Raw genomic sequence first — 14,586 nt, 5'->3', positions numbered from 1 at the left:
CTAAAAACTAAGCCAGCACAAGAATGGAGAAAGGATATTTTGCCAATAGGGATTACTGCAAGTTGGGGTAGAAAAAGTAGGCAACAGGAGGCTGAAATTTACCTGAGTGATCTGGCAAAGAAATCAAGGTATTAGGAGTAAATAACTTGAGGGGGAAAGGTAATGGAATGGGATGAGGCCAAGAACTTTGGAGTGCAGACTAGAGACTGCTTTCTGTACCAGGGAATTGATATGAGAGTATAGACAAAGAAAATAGGATAGGGGAATCTTAAGTGAAAGACCTGCTTTGGAGGAGTTTTTAGTTGAATGTAGAACAGAAGCTGATGATAAAAAAAGGATTATTAGTAGGGCATATAAAATATTGCACAATAAGAATCAATAAGAAGAGATTATAAAAGATTGGGAAGAGACATTGGAAAAGCAATTTACAAGAGAGCAATGGAATGACATGTATATGGCTCCTAAATATGCAACAAAGTCCAGAAGATTTGGGATCTTTGCTTGAAAGTGTTTGCATAGGTATTTTTATACCCCAAGCAGACTTCAAATATTTTTTTCCTCAGGTGGAAAGCAAATGTTGGAGGTATGATTATGAATGAAAAGGTAACTGACTATATGTGGTTTGGAAGTGTAATGAGCTGACAAGTAAAAATTCCCTTCAGAGTACTTTGTCAGAACTATGGAGTAAGCAAATGGCTTGTAACTAAGAAAATTATTTTTTGAGTTGAGGCACATGATCTGAATTGCCTAGACATAGAAAGGCCTTATTAAGTTTAATTCTGCTGACATCCAAAAAAGTAATCACTTGAGAATAGAAACCAAAGTCTACCCAACTACATTTGAAGTTTTGAGTGTTATAAAATAACTGGAAGACGGATCTTTAGAGAAGGGAAGGAGCACAGTGGAATTTATGTCAACAGTACATGCAGAGTAGTGCTCAGTAGGAGACGTGAGGTTTAAGGAAATGCAGAAGTTAAGCAATTTATTTAATGTTGGACTGATAGAAAAAAATTTATATTTGATGTATGTAAATAGAAAAATGTTAATATGGTTTGTTTTCTTTTCTGTTAATGTATGTTTAGCAACGTCTTAAGGGATAATTTATTAAACATGTTTTTAAAAAAGTCACATTTCAGCAAACCAAATGTTCAAGACAATGTTTTCCTTTTCTCAGTAAGATACGACTTTAAAGTTTCTTTATGGGAGCAAGATGGATGTGGGAGAGGGGCATGGCACCAGCATTTTCCTCTTGGGAGAAAACGAGAGGGTCGTTTTACTTGCATTTTGTCAAAACGCAGCTTTGATCTAATAGTTTTCTATGACTGATAGTATAACCAGTTTAGTATGTATTTTGGGTCTTTGTTATATAAGCGAACGCACTGAATTGTGAGCGCTATATAATTGACCCACAATCCCCAAAAACCCAAAATGTGGAACACATGGTTCAGCGATTTTTTTAGAGGGAAAATAATCGCTGATCCGTTAAATCAAAACACAAAATAAAGTGGGGGGATTTGCCCCACCCACACCCCCCTACTTAAATATACCAACTCCGAGATCGCACCATAGAGGAGGAAATGGCAAAGTCCCGAAAACAGCCCAATGATTTTTTTCCCTGGAAAAAAATCGCTCTTCCGTGCTTTCGGTATTTTGCCATTTCGCGTAATAACGTTCGACTAAACAGCATTCACAATTCATTGCTTTTGCTAAAATAATAGGGACCCTGTATTTTTACCTGCACTCTGTGCAGCTCCTGGCAACATCAGGTAGAAACATTTCCATTTCCAAGATATTTGGCAGAATAGGTAATCTTGCAGGTTTGCTTGGCATATGTAGTTCTATCAGAAATATATGTGACATATTAAATATAACATCTAAACACACAGTAGGACAGTCTGTCAACAAGACTGGTTTGGTAGCAACCCCCCCCCCCCCAAACACACACACGTTTTCCAATTGCTGTGAATTAAGTAGATCAGTGTGTGTGTGTGGGGGGTGTTTAATCTTTTTGTTGATTGGTCAATTTTGTTCTGATAATTGTTTGTTTCTTTAAGCACAGACAACCCTGCCAGCTGCATTAGGTCTTTAGAGGTACAGATTGCTACATAATTGTAACCTGATAAAAATGGGTTTAATAGGACTTAGTCGGTTAAATGTCTCCCATGCCGGACAGTTATTTTTATTGGACTAAAGGGACAAAAACAATTTGTCCACTTTGCTGTCTTATAGTCTTGACTAGACTGGAAAGGCCTGATATATTTATGCAGTGACTTATTTTCACTGATTTTTGGAAGCAGTCCGAGCAGAAGCTCTCAGGATTCCGATTCTAAATGCATGCATTGCTCTTGTGAGTGACAAACAGTTGTCTTACATTCCCTGAGAGTTTTATTTCCAATAATGAGTAGTATGTTGCCTATATTTCCTTTAGGTCTACAATGGGTTTAAAATTAAAGGAAAACAGAGAATGTATAGATTTGCTCCAAAAACATTTCTGTTTTTGTTTTGTTTTACAGGTGAAAGCTGGGGTCATGCAGCTACCGTACGACTTATCCTTCACTGGCAGGACAAGCAGAGGTACGTTTGATGTAGCCTATAGCACGCAATGACTTATAACTATCTTTATGACAACTTGAGAAACTTGCATATTGCCCATGTCTTTAAGAGTTTTATAATTAGATAATAGAATAACTGGTATTATGGGTTGCTTTTATCTTGTGTTGTATGCTGTGCGAGTTGAATAAAACTGTAGAGTAATTTAGGTTTAAAATGAGCCAGAAAAGCTAGCTGCAGTGGCATAGTGGGCTAAAGCTCTGACTATAGCCCATGTGATCAGGGTTTGGTTAGCAGCTTACACATCTGAGGGAACTGGTATAAGCAGGGTGGACCTGGGACCATATTAGCACAGTCCTTTTGGATGCATGAAGGTAATGCAAATGAGTGGCCTTTAAGTTGGTATTAGGCTCTCCAAGCCACCATCTGGTGGTAGCTTTCAATATGAGTATGAAGGAACATGCTGCCGCATGTTAAGGGCATTCTGTACCTCTGTGGTGACAGGAATTGTACATTCTGTTGCCCAGAGGTGGGATTAGAGCATTACATATTCCATTAGAATTGAGATGCTTTCACTCCTCAAACTATTTGAATGGCAACCCCTTCCAAACAACTCTGTGCCTGGCACAGTGGAATACCTGGTGTAGGAAATGCATAGGTTTTGGCCAACTGGGGCAAAATGCAGATTATGAACAGAAATGATCCACAAAAGATCAGCTTGCTGGTAGGAGGAAGGGCTCCTGTCTACAGTACCACTGGGACAGGTTCACTTAATTTCCTGAACGCTAGAAGGTTGACTGGGGAGTCAGTTTATGGAAGGAATTGAATGGCTAAAGGTCAATTTCTTTCTGTGGATGGGCAACTCGCAAATAACATTTTTGACTTTTATGCATTATTAGGATGATTTTGGTGAATTTTTAAATTTTACTTCTCAGTTTTGTCACGAATTTCCATATTTTTGGATGTTATGGTGCTAGCAACATATAATGGCATGACTTTAGGAACCTGCTGGTATAAATGATTTGCTTTTGCAGCTGTAACAACCAACAGAAGGCAAAAGTGTCTCCAGAATATAAGACAAGTTTTAATAAATCTGTTAGCTTTTCTGCCATTAACAGTTCTTCAGACCAAGTAAAAGTGAGAGCATGTGCAATAAATAGTACCTAGTGACCACAGTAAAAGAGATAGGTTATATATTTGTTTCAGCTATCTGTCCATCACCAAGAATTTGATTCTGATTTTGTACATTCAACCTTGGAGTACCCAGCAACCTTGTGTTCAAGTCAGAGAGTGATGCTGTCTAAGCCCATCCAAATTAAGCACATCACCATCCTGAAATTGGTAAACTTGTTATAACTAACAGCTGAAAAGTAAAGGAGTGCTCACCATTAGTTTTAGTTAGATGTTAAAAATGTAGTCGTAATTCCTTATTTAAATAGCATATAAATTGTTCATGGATTTCTAATTTCCATTTTATGCTGTTTCACCAATATAAAAGGCATTATACTTAGAACAAGTAAGCATTCATTCATTTCCTAAACGAACAGGTAGTTATTCATTTTCTTAGCTACTTGTTTGGGGGGGGTTGTCATCATGGCCAAAGCAAACTGAGCAGTAAACACTGAATTTCCCTGGGCTCAGCAACAATCTCCAATTCATCCTGTAGGGTCCTTTGCTGCTGTCAGGCAAGGTAAGCAATATAATCCACACCATCTTGTACTGTGGTTACCCAGAGATCACCTTCAAGTGGGTAATGTCTTGTACTCCTGCCATGGAGTTGATTTAGGAATTCTGTTCAGAGTGTCTCTAAACACCACATCTGAGTCTCGTCAACAAGAAGGAGCAGTGGCTGCACTTCCAAGTTCCTCCTGGATTGTTGAGCTCTTCACTCTGTCTGAGAGTTAGACCAGCTGAAAAGGAACTTATTTTGTCACTACTTAAAACTCCCGCTCATAGGTGAAGCTGGAGAGATAGACTAATAAACTGAGGGCTTTTTCCTGTGTCTCATTTCTCACTACACCACCACAGTCCAGTACAGTATCTGCAATATTGCTGCCATCCACTGGTCAGTCTACAAGACTGCAAAATACTTTAACTCCTTCACCTGAGGTGTCCATTGGCTCCCACCTGCTGAGAGCCTTCCAGCCTTTTCTAGGAAATAAACATGACCTCTAATTTGGTGGTGTGATTTTATTTCCATTTGTTTCCACTATATAGCATTGAGTCACTCCACTACAGGTGTAGATCATACTTGGCTGAAGCACTACAGGTGTAGATCACACTTGGCTGAAGCTAAGATGATATCCTTATCCTCTGTTATCATCATGACATTATATTGGTAATGGTGGGATTTGTTTGCCCTTATCACCCTTAAAGCTGTGTTGTGTGGAATTTGTTTTTGACAGAGATACCCTGCTCCAATTGTTCTAAGAGGAGGCATAGTAATAACAATTGAAAATCTTGCTGTACAGTTCAGAAATACTCCAAGATATGTGACTGGAATAAGGACACCATAACCCACTCCTGCAAGTGTCTGATGATCCACACAACCCAGCTGGGGTCAGCCTGAAAAGCTGCATGGAGCTGTCATGCAAGCATATGAACCATCAAATTTGGTGAGGGGGAGATAATCAGGAATAATGCAAATCAAGTAGCAGGCATGTCTGGGACAGATTAAGATGGATTAGACTCTTGCAGTAGGAAATAGCTTGTGTTTGCTGTAGAAACTTGTGTGGCAGGGTGAATAATGCAGCTAGATCTAATTGGTATTGCCTTTAAACTAAGCATTAGTTCTAAACCAGAATTTCTGAGCTGGAATGATGGCTCTCCTGCTGTCTAACTATTATTCTGGGGAGGACCTGGGCAGTATGATGATGCCAACGTCTTGATGTTATTCAAATGGATTTTGTACCAGTAAATGAGAGGGTTACTTCAATGCGACTGTGACTTACATAAAGCAAAACTGTGTGTGTGCATTTGTATCTAACAGCTATTTAGAGTTTTTACCTTTTTAAACATTTACATACGTGTGATTCTGTAGTTCTTCTGACAGGTTTCAGTTCTCATGTGAGAAATGATTGTGATACCTTGAAGAGTGTGATCTGAACCTGAAGTTAAGGATTGTCTGTAACAAATGTCACCTGTACTTAGTACCAAAACAGCTTAACCCAAAAGTGAGTGAGTGACTTTGTAGTCGTATCTTCGGACCTGAACTGTTTCCTAGATATGCTGGTTAAGAGAGGTGCTGAGTTTTCAAATGATCACCATTTGATGTTAAGTTAGGTTGAACAGCTGGATATGCGCAAACATGTAATGACAGTGTCCCATGAAAGCCAAACCAGTGCTCCTTTAGAAAGGAGTTCATCTCCCACCTCCAGAAAAGTTTCTGTTTTAAACTTGGGAAGAAGGAGATGTGAATTCTGAATGGACTCCGGTCAAGGCCTTAGTCATCTCAGGCAAGCAGCTATAGTCAGAAAGTGGTTTGATGTGACTTCAGGACTTGCTGATTAAACCAGTGGTGGTGCAGTAAGCTGTTAAGTTAAAAGGTCTGCTGTGACATGCTAGCAGGCTAGCAAGTGGGGATCTCTAGATTTGACTTGTAGGTATCACCAACCTAGGAAAAGCAGCAACTGCAGCAGTGCCATAGCAAAGATGTGGATATGGGAGTAACTTGGAGAGAATGTGGCCTCAAAAAGGTTTCTGGAAAGCCATCTGGTGAATCAGGAAATGGAGGCAAGTATTTGCCCAGATTGTTGTTTGCAAGGGTGACGAAATGCTGACCTCGACTTCAGACATTGTTGAGAGATGGAAGCAATTGGCGAATGTTGTGAGCATGCCTTTCTGTAAGGAGTCAGTGCCAGAAGCAGATGGTGGAATTGGATCTGTTTTGGTAGATGAAGTCTCTGTAGTTCTTCAGCATATGTTATGTGACAAGGTTTTATTTTGCAGGGCTGTAAGAGTGAATGAGATCTGGCTAGAAATGCTGAATATTGTCGGAGTATCATAGTTGATGCACATCTTCCTTGTTGCGTGGAAGTTTGAGATGGTACCTGTGGGCTGGCAGACTTTGGTTATGGTCCCTATTTTCAAAGAGTGACAGTGTATGTTCTAATTGTAGCAGCACCACACTCAGCTTCCCTGGGAAAGCCACCCTAAGGTCCCAAAAAGGAGATGTCATCTAGTAGCAAAGCATTTCATTCAGGAACAGCAGTTTAAATTTTATCTCGTCTGTGAAACAGTGGATTAGATGTTTGTTCTTGTAAAGATACTGGAGGGGTCTTGTGAGTTTGCTGGTACTTACTTGTGTTTTGTGGACTTTTTAGCCCATGTAAATGGGAAATGCTACAGTGTCATGGAGCTCTGGAATTGTTGTAATATGCCATGCTGTCCCTACGTATTGAGGATTGGAATTGCTGTAATATGCCATGCTGTCCCTATGTATTGAGGATTGGAATTGCTGTAATATGCCATGCTGTCCCTACGTATTGAGGATTGGAATTGCTGTAATATGCCATGCTGTCCCTTCGTCTTGAGTATTGAGAGTTGTGTCTGCATTCTGACAAAGTCAGCAATATTCAGCGTGGGAGTGGAACACTGCTAAGGGTATATTTTGTGCCCTCTAGTCTTTTGTGGTTTTCATGGAGAGTGTATGTAGACAGAGAAAGGGTTTTGAGGTTATCCCGGTTGACAGTTTGTAGGTTGCATCTTTCTTTTTTGTAGTCAGTAGCAAGTGAACAGATTAAACCAAATTAGAAGAATTTCAGCCTGCGGGCGGCCACGGTGGTGCAGTGGTTAGCATTGCCGCCTCACAGCAAGAGGTTCTCCGGTTCGATCCTCAGCTGGGGTGCCTTCTGTGCGGAGTCTGCATGTCCTCCCTGTGGTCGCGTGGGTTTCCTCCGGGTGCTCCGGTTTCCTCCCACATCCCAAAGACATGCTGCAGGTGGATTGGACACTCTAAATTGGCCCTAGGTGTGCGTGTGCGTGTGCCTTCTGTGGAAGGTTGGGCGCCGGGCTGGCAACTCGACACCGTAAAACTCCACTGCCATTCAATGTGCGGACAAGGTGATCCGCTGTGGCGACCCCTAACCGGGAAAAAGCCGAAAGAAGAAGAAGAATTTCAGCCTGCAAAGCCCTTCAGTAATGTTTTTACTAAATAATTATCACATCTAATAAACATACTGAACTGCACCTGAAATATTTAAAAGTACCATTCTTGTTTGGAATAGAGTTATTTTTTTTCAATTCCAGGCCTTTTGTAACCTGTATTTAAAATTAGAAGCTCTTTAGTGACAAAAACTTGGTGCAGCCACTAAAATAATGCATAATTCTGAACAGGCCTGATGCACGTCATTGGGTTGCAATCACCTGCTTGGTAGAATGTATACCATGAGAATGAGACTTGTCTATAACTCACTATATTTAATTGTCTTGGGCTAGAAGTAAAGTCCTCAACAAAACATGGTTCGTATTGCCAATCTGTAACTTCTGATAGAGACAGAGCTGCCTTTAGATCAGCATATCTCCAATACTGATAGAAATCCTTCTCCCTCGTTCACCTCATCTGTTGCAGGTTCTCATCCAGATACCAGTCTGTCCTAATTCCCCTTTTGTTTGCTCTTATTCACCTGGTCAGTAGAATACAGTTCTCCACTTGGCTTGTATAGCTGTAAACTGCTCTCCGAGCTTGAAAGACCCCTGTGCTTTATAATCAAAAGAATCAAAGATTAAAAAAAAAAAAAAAACTGTTCTTATGCAGATTGGCTGAAGGCCTTATCCTAATTATTTGTGGCCTATAGACTCCTGTGAGGTGATCTGTGCCTTGCCTTCTGAGCTATTTATTTATTTATTTTGTGGCTAGTGGGAAAATCTGACTGAGTAGAAGCCCATTTTCCGGAGATCCCCGAGGAGAAAAGCTCCAAAGTATTACAAAATATTTTAAAAACAATTTTATAGTCCTTAAAAATAACACCAAAAACTCTACAGTTTAATAATTATACCAAATTAGATATAACATGAAAAACTTTGGTTAAGAATAGATACGACAAGTTATATGACAAGGATTTAAAATTTAGATAAATTTTAACCAGGTTATAGAGAAATTAAAGATAAGTTAGTACACTACAAACAGGAATTGCAGTATAAAGTGAGAAAAAAAATAGGCTTGTGCTATATTTAGAGGGAAAGCCATGGGAGAGAAATTGATAGAAGTAAAGAAATGAGTGAAGAAGGGAGAGTCAGGAGGTGTGGAGGTATGAATAGGTATTAATTTATATTTAGAGATGTAGTTTATCCTGTTGTTGAGCAAGAACAGAGACAGCTTTTGGCTAGGAAGTCTTTCAGGGTGGTTTTGAAGGATGGGAGGGAGGGTACTGACCTGATGGATACAGGTAAGGAGTTCCAGGGCTTAGCAACATGATAAGAGTACAGACAATGCCCAGCAGATTTGATAGGTTCGTGGGCAGACAGGCTTTTTGGTCACTGGATTATAATGACCGACTGGGAACATAGATGTCCAAAATATTATTTAGTGGTAGACAAACAGACGGATTCTGAATAATTTTATATGTGGTAAGAAGCTGTGTTACATGTCAGTTGATGGGGTGGTGCTTTTTAATGCTATACATTGGTGGGTTCTGTGCGGGGTATTTGCTGTAAATTTAGCACCTTTGTTATAGCATTGTTCAAGTTTTGATTTTTGTGATGCCTGAGTAAGGATGGGAGCACCATAAACAAGTGCAGGCAGGAGGTAAGTAGTGACAAGTGTAGTTTTAGTTGCATTCGTGAGACAGTTTTTGGCTTTGTAAAGCATCCCTGGTTTTTGATGAATTTTCCTTAAGCAATTTTGTATATGTAGGTTGAATTTAATATAGTCACCCATTATCATTTCTAATAATTTGCCATGAGTATTAAGGGTTGAGCACAATTTGTGTATTATAAAGCCACACTGCAGTGTCTGCTAAAGCTTCTGGAGTAATTTTGCAGAGGTGTGCCATGTTGTCAGATATGTAAATGAATGTGGAGTCATCTGCATACTGTATTAGGATAGCCTGTTGTGTAGCTGTGTGGAGGGTGTTGGTGAGAATTTTAAAGAGGGGAGGGACCTAGGATAAAACTTTGTGCTACACCAGTGGTGACTGGGAGCTATGGAGAGAGGTGTAGTGCCATTTTTCTGACTGATACCCATTGGATAGGTAGCGTTTGATCCATAGAAAGGTTGGCTGAAAGAGACCTAATGAGGACATTTGAAGTAGAAGTTTGCTATGCTAAACTGTATTAAAGGCTTTAGACAACTCTAGAAATAAGGAGGAGACTAATTTGCCATTATCTCTAGCTTTATTTACAGTATCTATATAGGTTAGAAGTGCAGTGTTAGTGTTATGGGAAGGACAAAAGGCGTGTTGTGTGGGGGGGTAGGAGTTCTTCCTGCAGGAGATATTTAGCAATTATTTTTGAATACATTTTTCAAGTATTTTGGGGAGGGTGGATGAGATTGCTATAGGTCTAAAACTAGTAATGTCTGTTGAATTTCCTCCTTTATGTAGAGGGATAATGAGCAGCTTTTTTTTTCCAGAGAGAGGAGGAACATGGGATTCCTGGATTGACCTATTTATAAGGATTGAGACAGTATAGGAAATTCTTTTGGCTATTTTAAGGTACTCACTGTGCCAAACCCTGCTGTCTTTGACTGCCTTTTCCTTGAAATGAAAACACACCAGTTAAAACCCATTCAGAAGGCATAGTTTTGCACCCAAATAATAAGTCCCAACTGATGGCTACATTAATTACCAGTACCTCCCCCATATGTGGAAGAAGCTTCCCTTACTTATTCCAGAGTGTAAAACTTTAGAAACATTCAAACAATTACATTATCCCAGAAGTCACTGGCTACTAATGTTTAACTATGCCATATTAAATGTTCTCACATCTCAGTCCTCCCTATTTCTCCTCTTCTTCTATTTTTCCTTTGTTTTTTTCTCCATGAGTGTTCCAACTGTGCTTGCCATAGCTATATTTAAATACTGCTTATTTGTAGCATATTTTTTTTGTTTTGCCATCAGTGTGTTAGTGTCCCTACTGTTATGTAGGGAGTTTAAGCACTGTCTTTGTCCATTAGGAGGATAGGAGTCTGTCTTGGAGTAAATTTTCTGGTTCACATCCACTGGTCCAATTTATGCTTAAAGAAAAGCCCTTCCATGACCCTATTTATGTATGTGGGGAGTCTATTTCACAGCAGTGGTATTCTCTGAGATATATACCTGTCCCTCCAGACTGTTCTGTTTATGTAGCAGAAATGTTTGAGCTCTCTGGACTGGGTATTTCTAATACCATTTGCCTTGTTGATGTGCAGTAGGTCCCATTTATTCCCCAACATCACCCTATCTCTCACTACCACAACATATCCGCTTCTTTAATTCCTTCCTACCCATTACTCTTCAGAAAAACTAAGCTTTTTCCAACCTCAAACAGGTTTAAATACAAACCACATCTCCACCACTCACCTCATTCCAATTATAAAACTATTCAGAACCCTACTCTTCCCATATCCATTCACTTAGCAGGAGACATCCACCCCAACCCAGGCCCCACCTTTCAGCCACAATCTCCCCTAATCACCACAAAAAATGCTCTAGCAAACAACTCAAATTCCTTACCATCAATGCCCAAAGCCTAAAAAATAAACTATCCCACTTCCATACTTAGCTCTATCATAACTCACCTGATATAGCATCCATCACTGAAACCTGGCTAAAACCTCACATTCATGACTCAGAATTCCTACCCCCAGGATTCCATTCTCTACGATCCGACCAACCTAATAAAAGAGGTGGAGGCGTTGCTTTAATCTACTCCAGCCTCCTGTCCATTACTCCCTACCCAAACCCTATCCCATCATTCAATAACACTGAACTTGTAATCGGCATACTAAAAATGAACGACCATAAAAGTATCTGCATCATCTGTCTTTACATTCCGCCAGGCAACAATACTAGTAGTGTCTGGAGGACATCCTATCCTGGACTTCCTCTAATATTAGTATTGAAACCTTTATTTTAGGTGATGTAAATATAGACTGGAACAAAATCTCAAACCCAAATCCCTCAATCACCATCAACCTATTTAATTTCACCCAACTCATTAACTCCATTACCAGACCTAACAAAGCTAATCCTCCAGGCTCCATACTCGAATGGATTCTCGTATCCCATCCAAAGTCATAAAATCTGACACCTCTTCAGACCCTCTAGGAGACCACCTCCCTGCATTTGCCATACGAGCTACTCCCCCCCCCCCACTCCCACCTCTACACTCACACTCGAAACCCCTCAAACTTCAACCCCACTTCCTTCTCTGACTCACTTAAACAAATCAATTGGAACCCTTTAAAACTTCTACCACTAGACGAAGCCATCCTCTATTTCAATTCAACATTCTTAACCGTCCTTAACTCCCTAGCCCCTACCAGAACTATAAGACTTAAAGCTAAAACCTCCCCCTGGCTCACCAAAGATACTAAAAAGTTAATGCTCCTTAGAGATAAAACCTGGAAAACCTACAATAAACAAAAACAACCTGAATCTCTCCTTAAATACAAGCAGCTAAGAAACCTTTGCAAGAAACAAATCATTAAAGACAAAAATCTTATTACATTCAACTTCAAGAAAACCATGCTAGAAACCCCAAACAATTCTGGAATTCCATCAATTCTCTCCTCAGACCTGGTACTAAAAACAACCCCTGTCCAGATACCAGCAAAACCGACCTCGAAATAGCCTCTCTATTTAACTCCTTCACCTCCTCCATTGCCGGGCTAACTAAAACTTTTCCCAACAGTCATATATCTCCTGCCACTACTCATTCTTCCTCAAACAGTTCTCAACCACCATCTTTCAGATAAAACCTGCATCTATCAACCAAATAAAAAACTCCTTAAATTAAAGCCCTGCTCTAATGCCCCAGATAACATCCCATCTGCCTTCCTAAAAATTGCCTACGACGCTGTTGCTCTTCCCATCAGCATCCTAATCAACAGGTCTTTACTTGAATCTTACGTACCTAAACTTTGGCGTTCTGCTTACATTCTACCCCTCCACAAAGGTGGCAAAAACTGTTCAGTCACAAACTTCCACCCTATTGCCATTCTCTCCCCTATATCTAAAATCCTAGAAAAATGTATCCACCTACAACTCCTGCCTTTCCTCACTAAGCACCAGCTTCTCTCTCCTACCCAACACGGCTTCCGCCCTGGACATAGTACTAACACTGCCCTTCTCTCCTTCCTACACTCAGTTAACTCTGCCCGTGACACTGGTAATATAGTATCTACTGTCCTTCTAGATTTATCCAAAGCTATTGATACCATCTCACATACACACCTCCTAAACCACTTATCAAATCTCAACATTTCCTCCCAATCCCTTTCCTGGTTTTCCAGCTACCTCTCTAACAGATCTCAAGCAGTGAAATGGGGCCAAGCTACCTCCTCTTTTCTTCCTATTCCTACTGGAGTACCTCAAGGTTCCATACTCGGTCCACTACTATTTAATATCTTCATAAATGACTTCTACAAGGCCATCCCCAATACTAAAATCGTTCAATACGCTGATGATTCAACGTTAATCTGCTCTGCCTCTAACCTAACAGACCTCCAAGCCCTAACCCAAAGTGCCTTTTCTACCACTGAAAAGTGGATGCTACAAAACTACCTCTCCCTAAATGCCAACAAAACTAAGATACTCCTTTTCTCTCCCTCTAAATCCTCCTCTCTCGACAAACAGTCATTCCTAATCACTAGCCTTAATAACTCCTCTATCGAAATCGTATCCTCCTCCAAACTTCTTGGTGTCACTATCGACGATCAACTAAAATTTAATACACATATCCAACTGAATATCAAAAAAACTCGCATAAAAGTAGGTCTATTGTATAGAAACAACCACTTCCTCTCTCCTCACTCTAGACTAACCCTTGCTTCTACCTTCCTCCTTCCTTCCCTCCTATATGGTGCCCCCCTGCTTACTAATCTCTCATCCTCTCTTACATCCAAACTTGAGCTATGCTACAACAAAATCTCCAGATTTGCCAATAATGCCAAATCCTCTTCTCATCACTGCTCCTCCCTTCTCACCCTAAACTGGCTCGAACTTCCTAATCAACTTAACCTCCTCCAACTCACCACAGCCTTCAAGCTACTACTATACCCTTCAAACTGCCCAGCCCTTACAAATATCCTGCTCCCTTATACCCCCTCTTGACCACTTAGATCTTCACAACACAACCTGATCACAGTTCAAAAACCCCAACGCCCTGCTGGCCAGCTTCTCTTATCCTTTACACTTGCTAAGAAATGGAATGCCCTGCCCTTGTCACTTAGGACCAGTACCAACCTAAACAACTTCAAAACTCTGCTTCATTCCTACCTCTTTCATAACAGAATTTGCAACTGCACTCCTCTGCCTTTAATACCTAAACTTTCTACTCCATTTGCCCCAGACTAACCTCCTTCTATTCTGCACCTGTTCTCCTTTCTATAATGCACTATGCTTAGTGAACAGCACAGTAAAACAGTATTATCCCAAGTATTGCCTCTCTCTCAAAACAAAAGTGGAATTGTTGTTTCTTCTGTTACAACCACCTGATACTTGTTTCTTAGAGTGACTTAGACTTTACTTGTTTACTGGAATTATCATTGTGATTCAGAATTTGAACATGGATTTGCATGTACTTTGAAATTATTTTTGTAATCTGTATATATAAATGTATTGATTTTTTTGTTTGTTTTGGAGCTTTTCTCCCCGGGCCTCCACTGAAAACGGGCCCAATAGCCCAGTGGACTTCCCCAGTAATCAAACTGAAATAAATAAATAAATAAATAGTGCTGGGACTGTGGATGGTATATAACCCAGGCATAGATTGCCTTTTAGTAGTCTGGATGAGACTGAATACAGCAACAGGGCTTTGATGTGGCCCATGTAGGTCATGTGCCTTAGGCTTACTATTATTTTTGTTAGGAACCTGAGCAGATACCCCAGTTGCTGC

The 14,586-nt window shown here is 40.2% G+C and overlaps 1 protein-coding gene across 2 annotated transcripts in view; it reads left to right on the top strand.

Moving 5' to 3' along the window:
- Positions 1-14,586, top strand: part of RAD51C (RAD51 paralog C) — a 1,235,792-nt gene that overhangs the window by 1,123,436 nt on the left and 97,770 nt on the right. The window contains exon 7 of one of the 2 annotated variants that reach the window (XM_044054279.1): positions 2,514-2,574. In XM_044054279.1, coding sequence (XP_043910214.1) covers positions 2,514-2,574 — 61 coding nt within the window. Of the gene's footprint in view, positions 1-2,513; positions 2,575-14,586 lie in introns of those variants that run through there. The other variant, XM_044054280.1, reaches the window with a different exon arrangement.

The sequence above is a fragment of the Protopterus annectens genome, chromosome 13.part0 (assembly GCF_019279795.1).
Source record: "Protopterus annectens isolate FY-2018-M chromosome 13.part0, PAN1.0, whole genome shotgun sequence".
Taxonomy (NCBI): Eukaryota; Metazoa; Chordata; order Ceratodontiformes; family Protopteridae; genus Protopterus; species Protopterus annectens.
The sequence above is the reverse complement of the archived record's forward strand: the minus strand, read 5'-3'. Positions and strand labels throughout refer to the sequence as shown.